Source organism: Muntiacus reevesi, chromosome 13 (assembly GCF_963930625.1).
Source record: "Muntiacus reevesi chromosome 13, mMunRee1.1, whole genome shotgun sequence".
In the NCBI taxonomy this organism is placed as follows: Eukaryota; Metazoa; Chordata; class Mammalia; order Artiodactyla; family Cervidae; genus Muntiacus; species Muntiacus reevesi.
This window is the reverse complement of record NC_089261.1, coordinates 52634171-52661014: the sequence shown is the minus strand read 5'-3', so window position 1 is coordinate 52661014 and position 26844 is coordinate 52634171. Positions and strand designations below refer to the sequence as shown.

The 26844-nt window shown below is 35.8% G+C and overlaps 1 protein-coding gene across 2 annotated transcripts in view; it reads right to left on the bottom strand.

Moving 5' to 3' along the window:
• NAA15 (N-alpha-acetyltransferase 15, NatA auxiliary subunit) overlaps positions 1-26844 on the bottom strand; it is a 69369-nt gene that overhangs the window by 30777 nt on the left and 11748 nt on the right. For both annotated transcript variants that reach the window (XM_065905013.1, XM_065905014.1), the window contains exons 2-9: positions 13421-13505; positions 11156-11260; positions 8718-8875; positions 7303-7437; positions 5943-6096; positions 2452-2571; positions 1008-1103; positions 744-850 (exon numbers count right to left, since the gene is read on the bottom strand). In XM_065905013.1, the coding sequence (XP_065761085.1) occupies positions 744-850; positions 1008-1103; positions 2452-2571; positions 5943-6096; positions 7303-7437; positions 8718-8875; positions 11156-11260; positions 13421-13505 (960 nt within the window). The remainder of the gene's footprint in view (positions 1-743; positions 851-1007; positions 1104-2451; positions 2572-5942; positions 6097-7302; positions 7438-8717; positions 8876-11155; positions 11261-13420; positions 13506-26844) is intronic.

Sequence of the window (26844 nt, the reverse complement as noted above, 5' to 3'; positions counted from 1 at the left end):
GACCTGGCTTCGATCCCTGGGTTGGGAAGATCCCCTGGAGAAGGGAAAGGCTACCCACTCCAGTATTCTGGCCTGGAGAACTCCACGGGTGGCAGAGTCGGACACCAGTGAGCGACTGACTTTCACTTACAGGCTTAGACTGTGCTTTAACTGTTTAGTATGTTTAATCTGTTCCATCTTTGAAGTGTTGTGTTTTTTTTTAATCTAGCCAACATGTCTTGATGTCACTGCACTTAAAATAATCTAAATTAAGATTATAACACACTTTAACAAGCATTTTGAATACTGTATACATAGCTAAAAGAGTAAACTGACTTACTGGGACATTAAACAAACTCTTCTGACAGAATTTTTTTTCTACCAACTAAAAAGGATAAAGATTACTAAGGTAAAACTTAGTTTAGTTTAAAAACAAAAAAATCACTTCTGAATTTCATCATGAGGAGGGAATAGGGACAATATTGAAGAAATCACTACTGTACCAACTTTTCATACCTCCATTGATTTATTAAAAAGTACACACCAGAAAAAAAAGATAGAAAACAAATAGGTGATAAATTATTCAGCTAAAGAGAGAAGACGATGAAAAAGAAATAAACAGAAAGTATTTAAACTTTAAGGGCTAGGAAGACTGTTAGCAGATTCACAAAGTGTGTACTATGTACCTGTACTATGCAATTATCCAAACATTGAGCAAAAAAATCATAGTCAAAAAATAAAACAACCATTGTATTTTGCTTTACCTTTTCTTTATCTTTGTATAACGACCTCAAAGTATTGAAGACTGGTGGACAACCCTTACTGAAGTTCATCCTTAGGAACTTATCCAAACATTCTTTAAACTTCTCACCTTGGAAGAAAAAAATTTTGTTGACTTACATTTACCCAGATAATTCTAACACGGCATACCTTAAAATCTTAATATGCACACTCATATATTTAAAACCAAGGGCAGATATTGTATACCATAATATCATTTTCATTCCTTTGCAATTAGTCTCACTTACCAGATAAAAAGTTTAATGGCAGTCTTCTTGGCACTAATCCCCTGGGGTATTTAGTCCAGGCCTCCTCATAAATTTTTAGTCGTTCTAACATATTAGCTGCAGACCAAAAAAAAATTTTTCCCTTATGTAACTGTACATTTTGCTAGAAAATTATAAATTTCTGAAAATATATAAAAATTACCATATTAAACAGAAAATTTGAACATGGGAAAAAATTATTCATAATCTAACCACCTAAATATATCAACAATCATTTTAGAATAATTCCTTCTAAAATTTCCATATTTTAAACCACTATTACATAAAATACATGATTTTCCTTATCTTGTTCTGCTTTAGGTGGCCTTTCAAAGTATGATTCCTCTACTTAGTTCTAAGAAAGGCTTGGTTATTATGTTTCCATAAATGGCTTTTCTAATGTTCTCTTCAGCCTCTTCTCTAACGTCTCTCCTTTGATTTCTTTTGGAACTTTGATTTATTATCTATCCTCTATCTTGATTTTTTCATATTTCTTTTATATTTTCTTTTACTTTCAGGTGAGAACTTTCCTTATTCAATCAATCTTCCACTTCACTAATTTTCCTCAGGTATGGCCTCTCATATTTAATCTACTGAAAATTTTAAGTCACATCAGTAAGTAGGTTTTGTCATTTCCCAGATTCCTATTAGGTCCTTTCTCATAACTGTTCACATTTCATCACCTCTCTTCATCTTGGATTCTTCTGTGCTCTCTACTCTCCCTTTCACTGGCACTAATATTTCCATGCTAGTGTTATTACAGAGAATGACATTCTTTGTTACAAGGTTTCTCTCACATTTATCAATGTACCAGGAATAGTTCACTATCAGTTGTGTAGGAAATTTTGCTTTAAATTGTATCATCCTGGATAAGGACTCTCTGCCTTTTTGTAGATAGCGTTATTTCGGGGACTTGTTCTCACAAGTGGGTCCCATTCAAGCGAAAGAATGGTTGGGGGGAAGAGTCTCTGGACGAAGTTTATTTGTGTCCTTCTTCTCACATAGAAAAGAAACAGTGCTTCCCTTTCAGTTTGGTGACATTCACTTGCCCTGGCAGGTCACACTCTGCTATAGCCACAGGTTACCACAGAGGTATGCGTCCTTCTTTCCTTTAGGGAAACAGCTCCATTTCTATAAGTTAGCATTTTCCTTTCATATTTCTGACACTGCTATTCATTTGTGAACTTTTAAAACTTGTTTCCAAAACTCTTTTTACAACTATTTCTATGAATCTGTAGTAGAAGAGAGGTTTTAGAAAACACCTCGCCTGCCATATTAAATGGAAGTTCACAAATGTACTTTTGTATTCAGATTTTGAACCAATTCTTAACCAGTTTTTCTAGTCGGCATTTTCAATGAATTAACACAATGTATGTTAACAAAAGATGCAATTAAAGCTTAGAAAGTAAGTTTTAATCAGTGTTACCTGGCTTGAGTGCCTTTTCCAAGCCTTTGTAATAGGCCCAATTTTCAGGATTTCTCTCTTGCAATCCTCTGTAAACATCAGCTGCATCTTCCAAACGACATAATTGTAACAGAAGTTCCCCTGATTTAAAAAAAAAAGAAAAAAAATTGAATTAACTAAGTATGTTTAACTTTTCCTCAAACTTTCTCTTAAAACCTCTTCAATATTGGGAGGTAGGTTCTCAACTCCCTTCAATGAGACTGTTTACAACGTTACAGTATTGTCTCTCCTGTTTTTAAAAGTTCATATGTAGAAATGTTATCCTCTTCACATCCTCAATTTATTCAGGTATATGTCTAACTCCAGGCTACTTTCTCAAATTCACTGAACACAGTCACTAAGCCATCATCTACTCAATATTCCTGACAACATAGAGACAATTACAAAATCTAAATTGATGCCCAGTCCATTACCCTAACCTTATGATGTCTTACCCAGCTATGAAATGATTCTGCTCTAGCAGCCCAAATCACGGCCACATTGTGTCTCTTCCAACTACTGAGTTTACTCTCTTCATCTACCAAATACATTTCCTGCTTTAAGCTTAACTGTCTTGACTTTCTTCCTATCTCACCAATCCTACCCTTCAATCTTAAGAGAAAAACTGTTCTGTTTCTTCAGGCCTTTCAGCAACCTTTAAGACGACACTGCTTGTCTTCCCTGGGCCAGCGTCATCCCTGAATGACATTAGCAGCGCCAAATACAATAACTAATCTCAAAATCAAGGCTCCCTGGTTTACCAGTTTTAAGGTCTGTATGATCCCAATTATTCACTTGCTGCACACCTTCTCATAAAAGAAGCTGCCAAATGAAGGCACTGGGGCACTGGTTTCACTAGAAACATATTAGCTCGAAACTCACATAAGCCTCAAGCACTGCTCAAGAATCCTTTTTCCTACCTTAATGGGCTCCCATTCACCAAACGTGGTATTTTCAAGCCAAGACTGCACCCTTGCATCTTTTTTTATTATCAGATAATAAAAATGAGCACTTACTGAGTGTGAAAATGACTTTTCAAACGTTTCACAAGCATTAACTAATTCAATTCTCAAAGCTCCATGAGATAGGCTACCATTATTTGTGTCATTTTAAAACAAAGAAAATAAGTAAATGTGTCAAGGGTCTTTCAGACAGTTAATTGTTACAGAGTCAGGATTTGGACCCAAGCAATTTGGCTAAAGTAACCCATATTCTTAATGTCTCTATCCTGAGTGGTTCTCACCAGGTGCATTTTTGTCATCCAGGAGACATTTAGCAATGCCAGAGGCATTTTCAGTGTCACAATAAGGGAAGCGGGTGCTACGGTATCTGATATAAGCTACCAATACTGCTAAATATTATGCAACATACAGGAGACTTCAATCTCCAACATCTTGGTCCCAAAATGTCAACAATACCAAAGTTAACAGTCTGCTCTACACTGACCAAAAGACTACTTTACTAAAAACAAAATAATATCCTGCAACCTTTCTCCCATAGGTCACACCCATCCATATTTCCTTCTCATAATCTTTACCCACCTTTTCCTTGTAGAAGGAACTGATGGTATAACAATTAACAATGAAATTTTCTGCCTAACTATGCCACTCACCCACTCCAGGATATTCCTAAATTATCCCGACCACCTATCACTAACATCAATGCCTTTATTACTGGAATGCCCAATGATTGATGATTCTACTTTTAGTTCCCTTCTATTCTCTTTATATTCCCTGTCCCCACCACCTGACTCACCATAGATATTCAAAACATATTTTGTGGAATGAACTGATAACTCTGTTTCCTATTTCACTGGGAAAATGAAAGCAAGAACTCCCAAATTATCCACCACACTGACACACCTACTTGCCAATACACCCCACCATCTCTTAACTACTGTGGATGAACTATTCATTTTGTTATCTAAGGCTAACCCTTCAATTTATCCACTAGATCACATCCCCTCTACTGTATCAAATATTCCATCTCATTATCTGGTGAGTACAATAAATACGATCTGCAAAAATCTTTTGATTCTGCAACCCTTCCCCTCAGCACTACCCTGGATGTGCTTCCTATACAGCAAAACTACTTGTTTGAGTCATTTATGCATCCTATCCTCAATTCCTCTACTTAAATCTCATTGAAATCTACTTGACCCATTTGGGGTTTTACTACCCTCCTTCCCAATGTTCAGAAAGTCCTTTTGGTAAGGTCACAGTAACTTCCAAATTGCTAAAATCCATAGGTCAATTCTGAGTCATAGCTCAATTCTGAGCTTGATCTGTCATTCTTCCTCACTAATAAAGTTATCAAAAGAGTAAAATAAAACAATGTACTTAAGAGTATTTTGAACAACGTCATGTATTTCCATAAACAACCTGAGGCCCAATCTTGCCCCTCACCATATAGCTGGTTGGTAGACAATGAAGGAACTAAGACTAGTTTTTTAATCTTATCATCTTTCCAATTAGTCAGAAACCTCCTCCTTTATAACTAATAGACTGCTCAGGAATGATCAACTCATGTGAAAGAGGCTGTCTTGGATCTAGAGTTCACAAATGAGTTCCAGGCGCCTTGGACTTGCATTTTTTTTCTTGCCAGTAGCATTACTCTCTGCTGAAAAGTTCACCAGGAGAACAATGGCTATATCCACTGGGCACACAGACATCACACTTCTCCAGTGTTCAACTTCAAAGGGAGTCAGAGAAATTTGAAACCAACAAACTTCAGCTGCCTGGTCTAACGAAGGCAAAGCAACATTTCAGATGGCAAGTCTTAGAAACTACTCAGTTACTTGGTTGTTTTTGTTTTCCATAATCAGGTCCTAAATAAAAACTGATTTAAAAACTGTAGTTTTTAAAACTACAAAGACTCCTTTTTCACAGCCCTCTAATAAATGGTAACACTGGAGATCTTTATTTAAGGATCTACCCATCCTCCTATCATAATCCACACACACAAACCTGAGTTTCTAGTTCATGTTTTCTGTATTCAGAAAGATATTCGGGTAAACCATAAAGAAGCCTAGGAATGTTCTATAAGCATCTTTAGTGAAGTCTGATTTATCAATATATATTACTGACAATAAAGAAGTCTGTTCTACACATTCAATTTTGCTAATAAGCAGTTTCTAAGAAACTTAATCCTGTCTTTTAAAATTGAGCAACTGCCTCCTGTATTTTAATCAAACTGTAATATTTTCAGATCAGATACTTAAATAAACAATACTGCACTGAGTCACTTCATTCAACAATTTATTGTTCACCATTATTTTTTCCTATAACAACATCTACTGTTTAAATGTTTATTTTTAAAAAAAATGTTTATTTTCCTACATTACAAATTATCTGAAGTGCATGAGTAAGAAATAGATTTTGTCATCAAAGAGCTGTATTATATGCAACTATTTTTCAGTCTTGTTCTCTGTCATAGTTAAACATCAGAATAAATTACACTCTTAAAAAAAATACCTTTGGTTTCTTCTACAGCAAGTTTATCACAAATCTGCTTTTCATAGGTACAAAGATGTTCCAGAGCTTCTCTATAGAGACCTGCTTCCCGAAGAACTTGATTCTGATATAAAAGGAGTTCACTATATTCATAATCCACTTTATCAGGGGATGTCTACATATGAATACAAGGAATACTAACAGTGAGAATTTTATTTTCATATTAAAAAATTTTTCACACACTTAAATATATACAAGAAGTCAAAGGATAATAAACGATTGATAAAGCTCATTTTTAAAAATTCCTAAATATCTCTCTAGGAAGCAACTAAAACTGACAATATTAACTTAAAACCCACTGAATAAAATAAGAATCCATAAGTCCTTACATATAAGTAAATAGGGGAGAAAGGAAAGCTTACTAAAAGTAGAATGTCAAATAAATCTAGAAGGAATAAGACAGAAAAATCACCAGTTTGCAACTATCATAGGAAGAGCTTATCCAGGCAAGAATCATAATCAATGAATTTTGCTAAAACTAGTGGTAAAAGTCTGATGAGGAAGAGACTACTCATAAAGCCTCACATTATTTATTAAATACAAAGAGAAAAAAAATAACTGGTTTACAGTGAAGAAACCTGACACCACCACCTTAAGCAAGAAATCAAACGGATGAGACAGTACACAAACTGAGAGGGCTCAACACCACTCCTGCAGTCTCCTGCAAAAATGCGCAAGAGCATCTAACACTGAGGAAACATCAAAGAAGTCCAAACTGATGAAGATTCTACAGAAGCACTGCCACGACTCTTCAAAAACACAATGTCATGAAATAAAAGAAAGCCTTTGAAACTTCCAGATTAAAAGAGACTATAGAAAAATGATAATCAAATGTAAGGTATGATTCTAAATTGAATCATGGAAATGAGGGAAAAAAAAATCCTAGAAAGAATATAAACAGGCCAGTTAGTAAATATTGAATATCAGTTGTGGATTAGATAGTAACAGTCTATCAATGTTAAATTCTCTAATTTCTTGATAATTTATACAATACTATCTATAGAGTTGAGAACTATAGAGTTATTCTTTAGAAATACCACACAAAAGCATTTTAGGAGTAAAAGAGCATAGTGTCTACAATTACTCTTGAATGTTTTAGGAAAAATAGCTAAGTACATATAGACTATAAACTAAATGTATCAAATATTAACAATTAGTTAATGTGAGTGAACTTCTATTATGTTCATCATACTACTCTCGCAACTGTTCTGTAAATTTGAAACTATTTCAAATAAAAAGATAGTAAATCTATATACACTTCTTTGTTTTAGTTATACTAAGAATCAGACCTAGTTTACTAGGTCTAACTTCTGGTTGTTACCTGCTGTGTTTTCCTAAATTCTTCTAAAATCTTTGCTGCCATTTCATAATCTTCTAATAAATGGTAAGCAATAGCATAACCAATCCATGATGCTCTCTGTGCAGGTCGAAGTTGAAGTAACTGATACCTCGTTTCCTTTAAGGGAAAAAAAAACACTTTTTCTTAGGTTTACAAAAAAAGTAAATGCTCCTTAAAGATCATATTAACTTACAACAGTAGCGCAATGATGGAAATAATAATAAAAAAGCTGTAAACATCCATATTGTGTAGCTTTATGGAAGCATAAAAATATTTAAGAAGCACAATGAAGTTTCCAAGATAATCTTAGAAATAATTTTTTTAAAAGTTAAGACATAAGACATGGTACCCTTTATTACTTACTCACCTACTTACTCTGAGAAGAAAGAAGGGAAAAGATAGTGCAAATGTAAAAAATTTTTTAAATGCAGTGCCCAACTACTGAGTTAAGATCTATAGGAAGCAACTCAGTAGGTACTTCGTGGAAGAAAAAAAAAGACGAACTAAATAAATCTGATTTAATAGACTGATTTTTAAGGCTTAAAATATAGCTATAGTGGTGATCATTTTGTAATGTATAAAAATATCAAAACACTATGTTGTGCACCAAGAACTAATATGGGCAGTTAAACTTCAAAAAAAAAGCCAAATAACCAACTAACGAAACTCACAGAAAAAGAAATCAGATTTGTGGTTACCAGAGGTGGGAAGGGGGTAGGATGGGGTACCGCATGAAGGTGGTAAAAAGGTACACACATCCAATTTCAAGATAAAATTAAGTTCTCGGGATGTAGTGTACAAAATGATTATATAATTAATATTTCTGTAGGCTATATGTAAAAACTGCTATGAGAGTAAACCTTAGGAGTTCTCATCATCAGGAAAAAATATATATTTTTTCTTTTTGTATTATTTTATACCTATATAACATGAGGCATGTTCACTAAACTTGAGGTAACATTTCATGATGTAAATCAAATCATTATGATGTACACCTAAAATGTATGCAATACTGCACATTAATTGTATTTGAGTAAAACTGAAAGGAAAAAACCTCCCCTCACCAATGTAGCTACAAAAACAGAATGTTAGCCTCTATGTAGGTCAAAAGAACAAACGTGTGTGTGTGTGTGTGTGTGTGTGTGTGTGTGTGTGTGTGTGTGTGTGAATTTTTCACTAAATTAACTCAATCTTGTATAGTAATCCAACTCTGCTTCACAGTAAAGTAACTTTTAAATCTGCTTAGTCCAGTTACAAACACAACCACTATTGGAGGAAGGAGGCAAATTCAATTAATTTTTTTTAACCGAAAATTTTGTTATCAAAAAAGTACTCAAGAAAGTTTTAAATATGTTAACAGTATTTCCTCATTAGAATAAAAAAAATTCTCTACTTACCCTGTAACCCTCAAGATCTCGCATTTGAATCTGTAATAAAGAAAGGTCCCTTAAGATTTGAAGATTGTCTTTATCCCATTTTAGCGCATTTCTGTAACACTTAATGGCTTCATCATATTTCTTGTCTGACCTCTGGAGAAGGCCATAAACATGCCAACCTAAAGGATTTAGTTAAGGATACAACCTACAAGTCAAGAAATAATATTCCAATAATATTCTCCAGGAAACTCAGAAAGTTACAGCTGTTTATAAAATTACAAGCTTAAAAAAGAGAAAATATAAAGATAGTAGTAGTTTGATACAACAAAAACAATACAGCTTCTCAAGACAAAGAAAACAGGTCTAGCCTGCCTTACTTTAAATAAGTTAGTTTAATCTTACTATGTTTCCTTAATTATAAAATGTAAATAGAGAGAGAGTCCATACAGCAAAGCATAGAAGTTTGAGGACAAAACGGAACAACATGTATAAAGTGCTCAGGGGCTGACCCAAAACAAATGACTCAATAGGTAGTAAGAGCTATCTGTTTTTGAAAGAGAACAGGCATTCATGACATAGCATGACATACATTAAAATTTCATAAGTCTAGTAAGGAATACAGGTAAGTAAAATTACAGTAGGTCATACAACTGTACTACAAAGGGGGGAAATATGTACATAATCCCACTCTCCTAATACAGGTCTTTTTTCACTTTAGATTTTGATTATTGCAAATCACCCAACCTCCTGCAGTCTCTCTGCTTTCACTCTCACTTGCCAGAGTAACCTATCTAAAATACACACAGTCAAAAGAAAAAGTCTACTTCCCTTTCCAGAAACTTAATATTTCTCTCAGATCAGGTTTAAACTTCTCAATCTGACAGCTTCTATAGCAAGAATCCTTAACAGAGTCAGTAAATGCAGAATGTCGAGGGTGACATGTATAACTAAAAATACATATATAACGTTATAAATTTTATTTGAAAAATGATCTTTGCTTTTATAATGCAAATCTCGGTTGGAATGTGGCTTTAAAAGCCTGAGATATGCTACCCTTCAAAATCTGGCCCCCATAACCTATTTTCTCCGTTAGCCCACCCCAACTTCAACAACAATACCCTATTGTTTGAGGACTTGTTCAGCTCTCTTGAGCAATGAGATGCCTTTTCACCCGTCTAATCTTCACCAGTGGCTCAGTGCTAAAGAATCTGCCTGCCAGTGCAGGAGACACGGGAGATGTGGAAAGATGTCCAAGAGGAAGAAATGGCAACCCACTCCAGTATTCTTGCCTGGCAAATCCCATGGACAGCGAAGCCTAGTGGGCTACAGGCCACAGGGTCGCAAAGAGTTGGACATGACTGAACACACAAGCACACACGAATCATCACCTTCTAAAAATCTATCCTCAGAATGTTTAACACTGCTAAAAATTTAAAGAAATTTATGTTCATCAAGAGGAACAGAATTATATAAAACATGATAAATCAATAGAGAACACTACACCAATATTAAAAATGATGAAAAGATACCTACAACAGCCTTATTAATTAACCCTTTGCTTACCTTTAGTTTCTGGTTATTCCTAACTCACTTCTGCCTTACTGGATTAGCGACAATTTTTGAACAAGCTTTAACATTTTATGTAATACTTAGAAGTGTTAAGCTTCTATCAAGTATCTTCCTGTACTAGGTTGTAAGATCCTTGAGAGCAAAATCCATTCCTTTTCTTACTTTATATTATTCCAGGGGTTGGTAAACACTTGAAAATTTGTTGTTTCAGCACTTAAAACTGTTAGCCAACAAAACAGGTATAGAAATATTTGTTTAAAACTATTTACAAAATAGCAACCCACAATTTTGTCTCTATCTTCCCTTAGACATTTGTACTTGTTCTGACTCTCACACTTCCCTTAATGAAGTAAAATTTATCTCATACAGTACTTAGCATTATCAGGGACTATGTTAAGCATCATTAAATCTTTACAAGACCACAGTGAAGTGGGTATGATTATTCTCATTTTACACATGAGGAAACTATGCCCTAATATCACAGTTAAAAAGAAGCCAAGTTGAAATTCAAGCCTAAGTGAAGCATACTCCAAACCCTGGGCTTAATAAGTACATTATACTTAACTTCTAACATGCCTTATCATATATCCTTCTCTAAATTCATGCTATGATGAAATTGGCAGGGTGCCTCTTTTTTAAGTGTGGGAAGAGCTTTCACAGATATTAAAATAGGCAAATCCCGTTTATCTGTAAATAGATATAATGTTAGGCCATGGTAGGTATACAAAAATGTTTCCTAAATGAAAGCAACTGATGATACTCTACTGAAGAAAGAACCATCTCTTCTTGAGTTACACAGTAAGAGAGATCTAACACTTCTGACTCTCAAATTGCTGCCTAAACTCAAGCCATCCCAATTCAACCGTTAAATATATTTGAAAAAAGGATACACACATGACTCTTCAAGTCATTTCTCAAACCTCTACGAACCAATTCATAAGCTTCTTCCTTTTTCCCCAAACAGTTCAATGTTAATCCTTTCATAGCCAGAGTTTCTATTTAAAAAAAAAAAAAAAGAAAGAAAGAAGAAACTTAAAGATAACCACCACCAACAAAAAAGGTACTATAATCTCAAAAACAAATTCTACATTATTTTAAGTATTTAAAACTTCAAGGAGATTATTGAGAAAATGTCCAGGCTTTTACAGAATTAAAATAATTTTTAAAATTGACAAATGAAGTAACTACACATTTCTATAATATAGGCCTCCCTAGAATTGCTTTTTAGATAAAAAGATACAAATATGCATGAATATCTGGTAATGTATATGGTAACAAGACAAAATTATTTTCCATGGGATGACCTAATTAAACCACTCCTTTAAAGTATGGGAAAGTTAAATCCTGTAACAGACTCTGTGAACCCAAGTTACACAGAAATTAAATTCACTGTTAAATGATTAAAATATATGCATCAATTATCTACATTTCTGATTTTTACCATTTTAAAACGATTCTTTGGGATCACCATTAAAAATACAAACTAAAGATGTCAGACATCCATCATTCACAATCCAAAGAGTTGAGGAAAATACTAATTTTCAGAAAGGGAAAAACAATACTTCTAATTTTACAATGTATATTTTATGAAGCACAAATGAGTATAAAATATTCATCATGGTTAATTTGCTTAACTTTTTGGACTACAAGTTAAAATGTATAGAAAAATTAATTAGGGATAAAAGATAAGGATTAAAGATAGAAAGGAAGAATAAATATTTATAGTAAAATAGAGATAAAGAAATGGAAAAAAAAGAAAAAAGTGTATACTAATCATCATAAATCTGTATAAATTCAAGGAAAAAAGAAGCAAACAAAGTATATTTGGCAATTAGCCAAATTAGCAAGGTACCATAGAAAGTAACACTTTGTTGTTAAACAGATAAAAATCTATTCTTAAAAAAAAAAAATCTGTTCTTGTAAGAAACTCCTGCAAGTGTTTTAATGAAAATGTAGGTTGTAAGTTTAGAATAAATCATAACTTACTGCTGTTAAAACTATTGCAATTAAATTATGATACTTCATATGCAACCTGATTTCAGATGTGTTCAAATATGCGGGGAAAGTGCACTTTAGAAACAATGAAAGCTGGTTCTACGCTGTACTCAAACTCTGTGGTGTCTATACCACTAAAAGCTACACTGCTGTTATACATACTTTTGGAAAGAATATAAAACAACCCAATATCCAACTGGCTAGCAAAATTATGTATATATAGATATAGGCCCTGCGGCATGGCACACAGGATCTCAGTTTCCTGGTAAGGGACTGAACCTGTGCCCCCTGCAATGAAAGCAGAGTCAACCACTGATGTTCAGGAAGTCCCAAGCAAAACTGCTTTTTAAGAAGGGAATGGAGAAAGAAAATTTTACATACTCAATACCCACTGCTTTCTGTCTTTAAACAATGCTATTATTATAACGAACGTATGCAAGAGTAAAGAACGCTAACAGAGAATTATTACTCTCTCTCTTCAATACTAAGAAAACATTATCAACTTAACAAAGAACCATGTTTCCTAACTGTACAAATCAGACCTATAAAACTTTACTGTTCCTTTGTCTCTTCAAAAGTTTTGCTACAAGCTCTGCCTTTGCCCTACAAACTTCTCACTGTCCAATCTTCTACCCTCACACAGGCTAAAAGTACATAAACTTTCAAAATATGTATAAATCATGTCTTAAAACATGACTGTCTTCAAAAGCTAAGATACAATGCCCTAAATAAGAAGATGCTGGTTCATGAGCAAAGGCCCAAATGGACACTTTCTGAATAAATTTATTGTAAGGAATAAAATTTCTTCAGCTCAACCAAAGTTGTCAAGCAAAATTTTCTTGTAACCATTTTAAATAAACTTACTTATTAAACTTAAATTAGTATACTTGTTTTACTAGGTTCTTTTGCCTTTCCTATGGTGCTAATATTCAAAGCAGGAATAAATCAGAACTCAAGTAGATCGTGTTATCACTTTCTCAACAATAAACTCAAACTATTAGTATTAAATATCTTCCCACAGGCATAAGGATAAGGTCCATTCTCTCTGGAAAACAGTCTTGCCAGCTGGGAGTAACAAAACCCAAATAAGTGAAATCAGACAAGTAAGCAGAACGTTACCTACTTATGCTTACATGCAAGTGTACTACATTTACACTTACCTCCATGCTCAGCAAACTTGGGATTAGAGAGGATTTGTTTACAGAATTTCAATCCATTTCTGTACTGTTTATGTTCATAACACCTCTGTCAAAATAAAAAGGAAAAATTTAAGTTTAGTAAAAAAATGTAAACAACTTTAAATTTGGTGCTAAACTTTTGATTCTGTTAAACAGACCAAAATGATGTCATGTTACTTCTATATTCTAAATTTCACAAAAATGCCAATTACACACACAGTAATTTGGATTTGGCACTTTCACTGCAGTAGCCTGGGTTTAATCCCTGCACGCACGCACGCACGCGCACACACACACACACACAGTAATTTGGATTTGGCACTTTCACTGCAGTAGCCTGGGTTTAATCCCTGCACGCACGCACACGCACACACACACACACACACACACAGTAATTTGGATTTGGCACTTTCACTGCAGTAGCCTGGGTTTAATCCCTGCACACACACACACACACACACACACACACACACACACACACACACACACACACACACACACACACACACACACACACACACAGTAATTTGGATTTGGCACTTTCACTGCAGTAGCCTGGGTTTAATCCCTGCACACACACACACACACACACACACACACACACACTAATTTGGATTTGGCACTTTCACTGCAGTAGCCTGGGTTTAATCCCTGGTTGGGAAACTAAGATCCTACAAGTCACATTCCACATTCAAAATTTAAAAAAGAAAAAAAAGAGCCATACTGAGCAACCAAAATTTTTTTTTAAAAATATAGATAGCTCAAATACACAAAGTAAAAGGTAGACAAAGGGACAGAACACACATTAGAAAAAATAAGACAAGCACTAGCGGACTTCAAAAGGTTCAACAAGTGTTAATATAAAGTGAAAATTGGGGGGAGAGGTGTAGAAATTATATTTTAAAATAACATTTTCTTTTTAACTGAAGGAAAAAAGTCTCTGAAGTCACAAGAGGCAAACAAGTGCATGCAAATTAAAGAAGGGGGAAAAAGACACACACGTCATAATGAAAATTCAGAGCCAAGAAATAAAGGTCCTTAAAAACTTCAGAGAGGAAAAAAACAAGTCACATAAAAAGAATATGTAATCAGAACAGCACTGAAGGTTTATTCTAAAGTAAAAATGGTATACTGTTGAAAGTTATAAAATATCTACACATAGTCTTCAAAATTCAGAATTCCTTACCCAGCTAAATTGTTGATCAAGTATGTAAGTAAAATGACATTTTAAGGCTTCTCAGAAAGTTAAAATTTTATCTTTGCACTCTTCCTTAGGAAGTTATTAAAAGTAATCAAAACAAAACAAAAAGATAATATGGGACTTAGTAAATAAATAATCTAATGTAGAAAAAAGAACCACCACTCAAAAATGAAACAGGATGCCAGAGGCCACCATGGAATAGGTTTCTAGCAAGGTCAAAAAAGGAACCTGTGTATTTCATAATATGGAAACTATTATTTATAAGCACGTGACAGAATATAGGTACATTTGGGGAAAGTGACCAATGAGTCTATAGAAAACCAACTGAATAAGTAAGATAGATTTTAACTCCAGGAGAAATAAAGGCTTATATAAGAAATTATGGTCTCAGTGTAATATTTGGCTCAATAATAAATAATACACATATAATTATAGAAATGTAAATATTTAGTTCTGATTTATCAAAATACTGTGATATAAGTACAATGACTGAATGAGGAAAAGACGAATGAGCAAATGTGGTAATGAAGTTCCAAGTTCTCCTTTTCTATAAATGTATCAACATGGGCTTTCATAACAGTAATTTTTAAAGCACTGTATTCACTACAGAAAATCTCTGCACCTTAAAGATATGATAATTTGTGTCAGAATTTACTGTCCTAAGTTTAAACAAATTTTACTCTTAATTTTTGAAACAATACACTCCAAATTTGGCTGAGATAGTTAATGCAAATGATAATAATCACAGGAAGAGAATGTGTAGAAACAAAAATGTAAAATTTTACATTCAGCACCAAGAAATCAACTGGCTAAAGCTCAATGCAAAAGCCTACCACAGAGCTGTTCTACAGTCAACTATGTACTCACCATCTCTATTTTATTGTTCACATCTCAAACCTAATATACAGTCCAGAACACAACTGATTTCCACCCCTCAGAATTCACCACGTCTTTACCATCTCAAGAGATGCATTTCCTTCAACTCAACTTCATTCAGATGACAAAACAGGAAATCTAATTATCCTCTGTGCTTTCATCCCTGACACTTCCATCCTCTAATAGATTCATCAGTCCTAGTTTCTCTGCAATAGCTTCCTAACTCTCTGCTTCTCCCACAATCAACAGGCAAAATGATCTGAGGGATACAAGGGAGGGGAGTGCAGAAGCAGTAACTTAACCATATACAGCCAAAGAAACAGAAGACTAAGCAACTAAATTTAGTGTTCCTATTTATTCAGCAGAAAGCCTAAAACAATGTTTTTCTTATAATAATAGTAAAAGTCATTAAAGGAAGCTAATTAAAAGCGACACTCATGACTTGTCACTGTTTTCCAGGAACTACACATCAAGGGCTTCCCTGCTGGCTCAGTGGTAAAGAATCCCCCTGTCAAAGCAGGAGACAAGGGTTCCATTCCTGGGTCGCGAAGGTCCCCTGAAGAAGAAAAGGGCAACCTACTCCAGTATTCTTACCTGAGAAATTCCATGGTCAGAGGAGGCTTGTGGGCTAACAGCCCATGGGGTCACAAAGAGTCGGAAAAGACATAGCGACTAAACAACAAGAACATACATACAAAGAACAATTTAAGTACATTGTTCTTAAAGGCTTCAAATAGCTTTGTACAATTTTATTTCCGTAAAAATGTAGTAAGAGAACTTCCACTTTTGGCCATAGTAAAGTAAACAACAAAATGAGACAAAATGTATAAAAAAACTGTTGTCAGACCCTGGACAACAGGCAGCATGGGCTGTGAACCATTGAGGCGGGGGAGGGACATGATACACTTGGTACTGTCACTGCTTTACAGATCACAGCACAGGAAGACGGATCTGAAACAGAGCACGTGACAGTCCAGAGATGAAGAGACAAAAACTGAAGTTCAGGGAGGCTGAGGTGTTCTGTGAGAGGGAGTACTGAAAATGATGGAACTATTCAGAAAAAAGACATCCAAAAATCTGCATGGGGTCCTTCATGCATCTGTTGCCGGAAATTACAAACCAAGTTAGGGGCAAAATACCTAGAGAAGTACTGGAGGTCTTAACAGTTGAGGCCCTCTCTGAGTCAGTCCCAGTTGAGAGCTCTCTGCACCACATATAGAAATTTTATTAACGTTAAGTATTATTAAAGCCAAGAGCTGTCATCTTCTAACAGATCTTCCAATCAACAAATTTAACTTTTATCTCATCTTTTGCTTCTTTGCTTACTCAGTGTGTGTATGAGTGCATGCGTACCTGCGTGCTAAGTCAATTTGGTCATGTCTGATTCTGTGCGACCCTATGGACTATAGCCTGCCAGGCTCCTCTGTCCATGGGATTTCCCAGATCAGAATACTGGAGTGAGTAGCCATACTGGAAGATCCAGGGGATCTTCCCGACCCAGGGATTGAACCTGTGTCTCCTGCACTGCAGGCCGACTGAGTCGCCAGGGAAGCCAAATAGGCAATAAAAATGCCAAAAATAAGGTGACAAAAATGAACACACATAAAACAATTAACCAACTGGAAATTTCCCTCAAATAACTGAGTCTGCCAAATGAAAATTAAAAACCAAAGTTTATTTGAATGTGAGATGCTATAGTACTTAGCTTTTTATTTTATCACACTTCAGAACAGTAATTATGTTTCAGTTCCTAATGATTATGCTCCCAATTAATGAAATTTGGTAGTCTTCCATATTGAAATTATACTAACCCAATTATCTTCTGTCAATGTGACCTGTAAAAATAATTAAAGATGGCATACCCTTCAGTGTGCATTTAAGGGAACAGACTTCAATCTATTTTTTTTCTAAAAAGCACTACTCCTACAACAGGTCATTCGTTACAAAAGAGAGTAGCAGTCACAGCTTACTGGAAAAAGTAACAACAGATATTCAGCTTACTTTATCCCAGAAAGATTCCTAAACAACTCTGCTTTTGCCCAAGGATAAACGCTAATGGCATACAGGGTTTACAAGAAAAATAGAAAGCGTGCATCATATTTCGTTCAGTAATTTCTTTCCTCCAAAGGTAAGGCCAGATATATGCATAATTCAGCTTTAATATAAGTGCCTGTCTAATCAAAATCCAATCTTATAAAAGCAGTCTTAAAATATAATAGTATAATTATAAGGTGTCCTTTTCTGAACCATTTAAAAGATGCAAATGAAAAAAAAAATAGCAATTTGCTTGTTTTTGCAACTCCCATGTAACACTATCACTAAAGTTCATTCTACAGAACCATGGAAATAAATTTACCACAGTAAGATTCTTTCTTTTTTTAAATCATAAGATTTTTAATATTGTTTGAACCAAACTTGTAGACTTAAATTTTTTAGAGAATTTATTTAGGGAAAAAGAGACTGAAAACACTACACAGTATATTGTGAACAAAGATTTCACATCAGTTCAGTTAAAACAAGCTTTGTAAAATGACATAGCGGGCAGACGTATTAAGTCTTCACAGTAAAATCATCAAACTAGATAAAAATACATGTACAAAAAAAAAAAATACATGTCCACAATCCTGTCTCTGAAATTCCTGTATATGGAGAGTTCTTGAAATTTCAGAATTATGAATAAAGGTCTCCCTTAGCATGCAATGAATGCCACAGTATTCTATTCTTCACTTGGCTTCTATTAATTCAAAATTAAACATAGTAGTATCAAAATATTAGAACACTACTGTAGACTGTTAGTTTTCCTTAGCAACTAAATTTTAAAATATCAACACTGCTACAGAAACAGTAAAGCGAAACAGGACACAATTAAAATAGAATGAACTGTTCAAATCCCATGTGCTAAATGTTGGCAACATACCCTGAGACTCCTGCTTCTAAATGTATAGGAATAACTGATACAGCTAGCTGATGCTCCTGCCAGGCATGAAACTGGTTAAGTCTATTTTCAGCCACTGAACAAGGGCCAACACAGGATTGTGCACTTTCAGAAGGGAAATAAGGTAAGTCTCAAGAAAGTGTTTTTTTGTTTTTTGTTTTGCCTAGAGGCATTTTCCAGACTGTAAAATAGAGAGGAAGAACAAAAACAGAACATGGCAGTCTTACTGAACTAAGCCGGTATCGGAGTTAGAAACTGCCTGAAAAGATGAAATTTACAGAGCAAGGTATCAACAAAAAGAACTGTACAGATATGAAGTTTTAGAAATTTGCACCAGAGTCTTGGTCAAATATTAAATTGGTCAGGTACACTGCAGAATTCTACTCCAGTTGGCAAAGACTAACTACCAAGTAGCATGAGCTGAACAGCTACTGATGCTTATATATGGCTGGGAAACATCTGAGTGCCAAACAGGCTTCATTAAATACTCAAAACCTTAGGAATAAGGATAATCTAGGCTCATTTTTATTAAAGCTTAAAAGTAAGAACAATGGAGAAGGAAATGGCAACCCACTCCAGTATTCTTGTCTGGAAAAGTCCATGGACAGAGGAGTCTGGCGGGCTGAAGTCCATGGGATTACATGACTGAGCATGTGTGCACGAGGGTGGAGGGAAATGGGTTGGTAGCAATAAAGTGGTAGAACTAAAAAAAAAAAAAAAAAAAAAAAGTAAGAACAAGCTGATGCACAAGCAAATTAACCACTTGCCAAAACAAAACTTTATTACAAAAGAACAAGATCCAGACACTTAATATCCTAGTGTCCATAATATGCATTATGAAAAAACAGGAATCATTAGAAAAGTGAAGAAACAGGAAATTGTGACCGTGACCTACAGGAAAAAAAAAAAAATCAATCAACAGAAACAGATTCAGAAATAATGGCAGAAGTAGCAGGCAGACTTTAAAAGTTACGTTATGTATTACTAAAAGATTAAAAGGAAAATCATGAACATAATCAGAAAACAAACAGGAAATCTCAATAGAGAAATGGAATTATTAAGGAATAGAAATTGTACAATAGAAAAATATAGCATCGAAAATGAAAAGTTAATGATATGGGCTTAAAATACTAAACACTGTCATAGAAGATAAAAAAAGAAAAAAAAAAAATACTAAACACTGCAGTGAACCTTAAACTGGTGCAGTGAACAAAACCATGACAGAGAACTTGAAAACATATAACAGAAACAATCCAAGATGGAAGATGAAAGAGTAAAATGAGGGAGAGAACACAGAACTCCTACCTATGGCACAATATCAAGTGGTCTAATAGCCTAACACATACATGTAACAGGAGTCAGAGAAGAGGACAGAAAAACTGAAGTGGGAAAAATATCAAAAATTGCAAATTTGATGAAAACTCTAAACCCACAAATCCAAGAATCTCAACAAACTCCAACCAGGATGAATTAAAAGAAAAAAAAAAAGAAAGAAAAGAACAAAACAAAAAGCAAGCAAAAAAAAGAGGCACATCACAATCCTAATGCTAAAAAATAAGGACAAAAGAGAAAATTATGAAAGTAGTCAGGAAAAAAAACCTGTATTCTAAAAGATCTTCAATTGTCATCTCAGCTTCTACCTTAAGAAATTAGAAACATAAGAGCAAATTAAACTCAAAGTAAGCAGAAAAAACAAGTAAAAAGAACAGAATGAATGAAACAGGAAAAAAGAAAATGAAAATCAGTGAAACCAAATGCTGGTTCTTTGAGAAGATCAATAAAATTGATAAACTTCTAGCCAAATATGGGCATGATCACAGAAGTATGCAGCTGAGCAAAATAAGGAGAACCCCAGCTAGTCAGAGGGTAAGACAAAGAGTCAAGGAAACAAAATATCAGAAACATCACAAAGGAGGAGGAACTGGGGAAAGCAATCTCATAAAGATGTTTATGAATTCCAGGGTTCATAAACATGCATGGATCTGATCACAACACACAAGACTTTGAGAACTGAACAAATAGATACATCATCCAGGCCTCAGACCAGCTAATGGATGGCACATAAGCAGGACAGAGCCACACAGTCTACAAAGATTTTAAAAACTGAACTGATGTAAGAAATACAGTCCACAGACACAGTTGGGGCTTACAGCCTGAATCTAACCAGATTTGCTGAAACAAAATTAACATTCTCCAAAGGATTTAAAACAAGACCCAAGGTCTGATACTAATATTCAGAACATCCAGGATAAAATCCAACATTATGTGGCATTTGAAGAAACAGGAAAATCTCAACTTGCATGGGGGAAAAAAAAAATCAACCACACATATACAGAGACTTCTATTCAAGACTTTAAATTAGCTATTATGTATGGACCCAATACTAGAATGGAGATAACAATGGAAAGAATCATTGTACAGGAAAAATAGACCAGAAAAATGTATCTAATCTGGATAACAGAAAAAAGTTTTAAAAACTGGTAGTGATTTAGTCGCTTAGTTGTGTTCAACTCTTGCGCCCCCATGGACTATAGCCCACCAGGTTCCTCTGTCCATGGAATGTCTCAGGTAAGAATACAGGGAGTGGGTTGCCCTGCCCTTCCTTCTCCAGGAGATCGTCCCAACTCAGGGATCCATACCTGCTTCTCCTGGATTGCAAGTAGTCTCCTGCACTGCAAGCAGATTCTTTACCACTGAGCCACCAGGAAAGAGCCGAACCTGTTGGCCAAGAATCCCAGAAGGAAACCCTCTAGGTGTCCTGGCACTGCCCATCAGCACCTTGGCTCAGCTGAGGCACTGATATCAATAGATCATAGCATCTGAAAGTCACAAGTCATAATATGGAAACAAAGGCTGGGAAAGGAGTACGTCAAGGTTGCATATTTCGCTTATATGCAGAGTACATCATGCAAAATGCCAGGCTGGATGAGGCTCAAGCGGAATCAAGATTGCTGGAAAAAATATTAATAACCTCAGACATGAAGATGACACCACCCTTATGGCTGAAAGTACAGAGGAACTGAAGAGCCTCCTGATGAAGGTGAAAGAGGAGAGTGAAAAAGCTGGCTCAACATTCAAAAAGCTAAGATCACTGCATCCGGTTCCATCACTTCATGGCAAATAAACGGGAAAAAAATGGAAACTGACAGACTTTATTTTCTTTATTTCTTTCCCAAATCACTGCGGACGGTGACTGCAGCCATGAAATTAAAAGATGCTTGCTTCTTGGAAGCAAAGCTATGATAAACCTAGACAGCATATTAAAAAGCAGACACATTACATTGCTAGCAAAGGTCGGTATAGTCAAAGTTATGGTTTCTCTAGTAGTCATGTGTGGATGTGAGAGTTGTAGCATAAAGAAGGCCAAGTACTGAAGAGATGATGCTTTCGAACTATGGTGTTAGAGAAGACTCTTGAGAGTCGCTTGGACTGCAAGATCAAACCAGTCAAATCCTAAAGGAAATCAGTCCTTGAACATTTATTGGAAGGACTGATGCTGAAGCTGAAGGTCCAATACTTTGGCCACCTGATGCGAAGACTCTGATGCTGGGAAAGATTGAAGGCAGGAGAAGAAGGGGGGTGACAGAGGATGAGATGGTTGGATGGCATCACAGACTCAATGGACATGAATTTGAGCAAGCTCTGGGAGATGGTGAAGGACAGAGAAGCCTGGCATGCTGCAGTCCAAGAGGTCGCAAAGAATTGGATGTGACTGAGCGACTGAACAACAACAAGAAAATCATTTCACTGACCCTTGTAAAAACTTATTTCTCATTTTGCTAATAAGAATATGGAGGGTAAGAAATCTCCACAACAGATGGCTATTTATATACATAAAATAGTTGGATAAGCTGTGAAAAGTCCAGACCTATTGCTGAAAGGAAGTTCATCCTCTTTTTCCAAACGCTTGTTATAGGAAAAAAAGGTTCCCTAAAATGTAGGAATGTGACATGGCAAATAAAAGAATCTAGGCTATTTATGTTAATAGAAAATAGTGATTTAGGTGATTTAAAATAGAAGATTTAAGATTATATGTAACACAAATATATAATATATATATTTAGATTTGGCATTAACATTACATAGTGCAAGTGCAAGTCACTCAGTTGTGTCTGACTCTTTGTGACCCCATGGACTATACAAACCATGGAATTCTCCAGGCCAAAATATTGGAGTGTGTAGCCCTTCCCTTCTCGGGGGGCTCTTCCCTACTCTGGGATCGAACCCAGGTCTTCTGCAGTTCAGGCGGATTCTTTACCAGCTGGACCACAAGGGAAGCTTTACCTAATGTTAACATTAATCTTCTTTAGTATTAAATATACCTTTCCATCGTTTTCTTCAGTGCAAATTTTTTCAAAATTGATAAAAATGAATGCAGCCTCAAATCAAGCTAAATGATAAAAGCAAAATTTAGCTTTAAAAGTCAGCCATTTGAAATTATGCCTGGGATTTGACAAAATAATCCAGGGGGTAGGGGTCACAGATGAAAAAGAATGCACTGAATCATTGTTTTCATATGCTTGAAATTTTCACAACTGAGAAGTTAAAAAGAAAACAAACCTTAGATATGCTAAAAACAACTCAGGAAACATTTATTTATTAACTTAATAAGAGCCTGGCTGGCACTTACCAGTGCCAGTGTCCAGTAACTATTAGCAGAAAAGTATGGAGAAAGGGCACCTACAGTCTATACACTCAAGAGCTATGGCTATTTAACATTTTAATTAGTTAATATTAAAAAATTTTTAAAATGTCAGCAAAGCTCCTCAGCTACACTAACCACATCTCAGGTGTTCAGTCACATGTGACTAATGGCTAGTCAGTTCAGTTCAGTTGCTCGGTCGTGTCTGACTCTTTGCAACCCCATGAACTGCAGCACCCCAGGTCTCCCTGTCCATCACCAACTCTCGGAGTCCACCCAAACCCATGTGCATTGAGTCGGTGATGCCCTCCAACCATCTCATCCTCTGACATCCCCTTCTTCTCCTGCTCTCAATCTTTCCCAGCATCAGGGTCTTTTCAAATGAGTCAGCTCTTCGCATCAGGTGGCCAAAGTATTGGAATTTCAGCTTCAACATCAGTCCTTCCAATGAACATCCAGGAATAATCTGCTTTAGGATGGACTGGTTGGATCTCTTTGTAGTCCAAGGGACTCTTAGGAGTCTTCTCCAACACCACCGTTCGAAAGCATCAATTCTTCTGTGCTCAGCTTTCTTTATGGTCCAACTCTCACATCCATACATGACTACTGGGAAAACCATAGCCTTGACTAGACAGACCTTTGTGGACAATGTCTCTGCTTTTTAATATGCTGTCTAGGTTGGTCATAACTTTCCTTCCAAGGAGTAAGCATCTTTTACCTTCATGGCTGCGATCACCATCTGCAATGATTTTGGAGCCCACAAAAATAAAGTATGTCACTCTTTCTACTGTTTTCCCATCTATTTGCCATGAAGTGATGGGACCGGATGCCATGATCTTAGTTTTCCAAATGTTGAGCTTTAAGGCAACTTGTTCACTCTCCTCTTTCACTTTCATCAAGAGGCTCTTTAGTTCTTCTTCACTTTCTGCCATAAGGGTGGTGTCATCTGCATATCTGAGGTTATTGATATTTCTCCTGGCAATCTTGATTCCAGCTTGTGCTTCATCCAGCCCAGCATTTCTCATGATGTAGTCTGCACATAAGTTAAACAAGCAGGGTGACAATATACGGCCTTGACGTACTCCTTTCCCTATTTGGAACCAGTCTGTTGTTCCATGTCCAGTTCTAACTGTTGCTTCTTGACCTGCAGACAGGTTTCTCAAGAGGCAGGTCAGGAGATCTGGTATTCCCATCTCCTTCAGAATTTTCCACAGTTCATTGTGATCCACAGTCAAAGGCTTTGGCATAGTCAATAAAGCAGAAATAGACACTTTTCTGAAACTCTCTTGCTTTTTTGATGATCCAGCGGATGTTGGCAATTTGATCTCTGGTTCCTCTGCCTTTTCTGAAACCAGCTTGAACATCTGGAAGTTCACAGTTTACGTACTGCTGAAGCCGGGCTTGGAGAATTTTGAGCATTACTTTACTAGCATGTGAGATGAATGCAACTGTGCGATAATTCGAGCATTCTTTAGCAGTGCCTTTCTTTAGGATCGGAATGAAAACTGACCTTTTCCAGTCCTGTGGCCACTCCTGAGTTTTCCAAACGTGCTGGCATATTGAGTGCAGCACTTTCACAGCATCATCTTTCCGGATTTGAAATAGCTCAACTGGAATCCCATCACCTCCACTAGCTTTGTTCGTAGTGATGCTTCCTAAGGCCCACCTGACTTCACATTCCAGAATGTCTGGCTCTAGGTGAGTGTGAGTGAGCACACATCATGATTATCTGGGTCCTGGAGATCTTTTTTGTTAGACTAATGGCTAACATGGTAATTCAGATATAGAACATTTGCATCGCAAAAATTCTATTGGCCAACACTGCTCTAGAGCCCCGAGTTCAATTCTTAGCCCTTAACAGTTCTGTAGCACTGGCTTAATTCAATTCATTAGCGCTTCAACTGTGTCACCTGCAAAATGTGGACGTTAACAACCTTGCAGGGTTAAGGTGAGAAATACAAATGTATACAAAGAATCTGAGTAAGCACTCAATAAAATGTTTATATAAAGAACAATATCAGTTCTAGCTCACAATAAATATTTAGACCCAATAAAATTTGATTACAGAGAAACATGAAAGCAGAAATTGAATTAAAATACACAATCAAGGGGAACAAGATCTCTATTCTGAGGTGACGTTAATGTTCTTTCAACACATCTTAAAAGGGGCATAGGCTGCAATGGTTTCTGATCTGTCAAAACTAAAAGAACAGTATGCTCAAGACAACTAATAGAACAATACACTTAAATACCTGTGCATTTTACTGTAGGTAAAAGTGTGTGTTAGTCACTCAGTCATGTCCAACTTTTTGTGACCCCATGGACTACAGACTGCCAGGCTCCTCTGTCCATGAAACTCTTCAGGCAAGAACACTGGAGTGGGTTGCCATTCCCTCCTCAGGGGATCTTCCCAACATAGGGATCGAACCTGGGTCTCCTGCACTGCAGGCAGACTCACTGTAGGTAAGTATACTTCAACTTTTTTAATGTTTTTAATCTCTGAAAAACTGCCTTTATCCTCCCTTTCCTTTAATTCTTTTAGTTGGAGCTTCCATTCACAGACAATATGCTATCCTTCTCATATCCTACAGTTTTTGTCAAACTATTACAATCATGAAAACAAACTTATGGATAATTTCTTCCCCTCCTGGTTTTATACTATTTTAAAAAATAATCTTGTCCTACTTCTGTAATAAATGTCATCTAACACAAGTGGTCACAGAACTCTTGTTGGTACCAGCTCACTCTACTGAAATGTTTATAGTTATATCGAGCCAAACTCTATCTCCCTCTAATTTCTGTTTACTGATTCTAGCCCTTAAGAGTTCAGTTTTCTCTCATTCAAACTAAACATCTTTGTTCTTTTAGCTGTTTCTCACATGAAAGTTTTAAGTCCTTTGACATTTTGTGCCATCCTCTAAGGTGGATACAATATTGTTCCCAAACCTGTATATTTTATTAAAACCAGTAAAATTTTTAAGAAATTAATTTAAATGGGGTAGCTTAATTAAAAAAAAAACACTTTTTAAAACTCCATCAGTATTTCACAAAACAGTAAGTACTTCAAAAATCCAGAGTAACAAGTACACAGTCTCAGAATAGAAATAAAAGGTCTGTGAGAACTTTGCATCAGTATTTTTGCAGTATGTCAGCATTAGGGAATCATCATTGGTCTGCATCACTCCAAGTTTTGGGTCTAGAAATTAAAATTACAGATAAGGTCTTACTAGCAGCAGAATTGAATGTGACAATCATCATCTGTTCTCTAGATACTATAGCCCTGTTAATGCATTGTGAAACATGCCAGACTTCCCTTACCTTTCTTTTTTTCCCCATCAGCATTAAATTATGTCACTTGACAAAAGAAAATTCAATGAAATTTTAGAATTCCTGCTTAATATGAGTAGAACTCTGCTATGAATGTGAGTGTTTAGGGACAGGACAAAATTCAATACTAATTCCAGGTATATACATATGATTAAGAGCCAGCTATTTAATTGTTCAGTTGCTAAGTTGTGTCCGACTCTTTGCAATCCCATGAACTGCAGCACACCAAGTTTCCCTGTCCTTCAGTATCTCCTGGAGTTTGCTCAAACTCATGTCCTTTGAGTCAGTGATGCCATCCACCCTTCTCCTCCTCTGGCGCCTCCTTCTCCCCTTGCCCTCAATCCTTCCCAGCGTCAGTGTCTTTTCCAGCGAGTCGGCTCTTCACATCAGGAGGCCAAAAGCACTGGATCTTCAGCTTCAGTGTC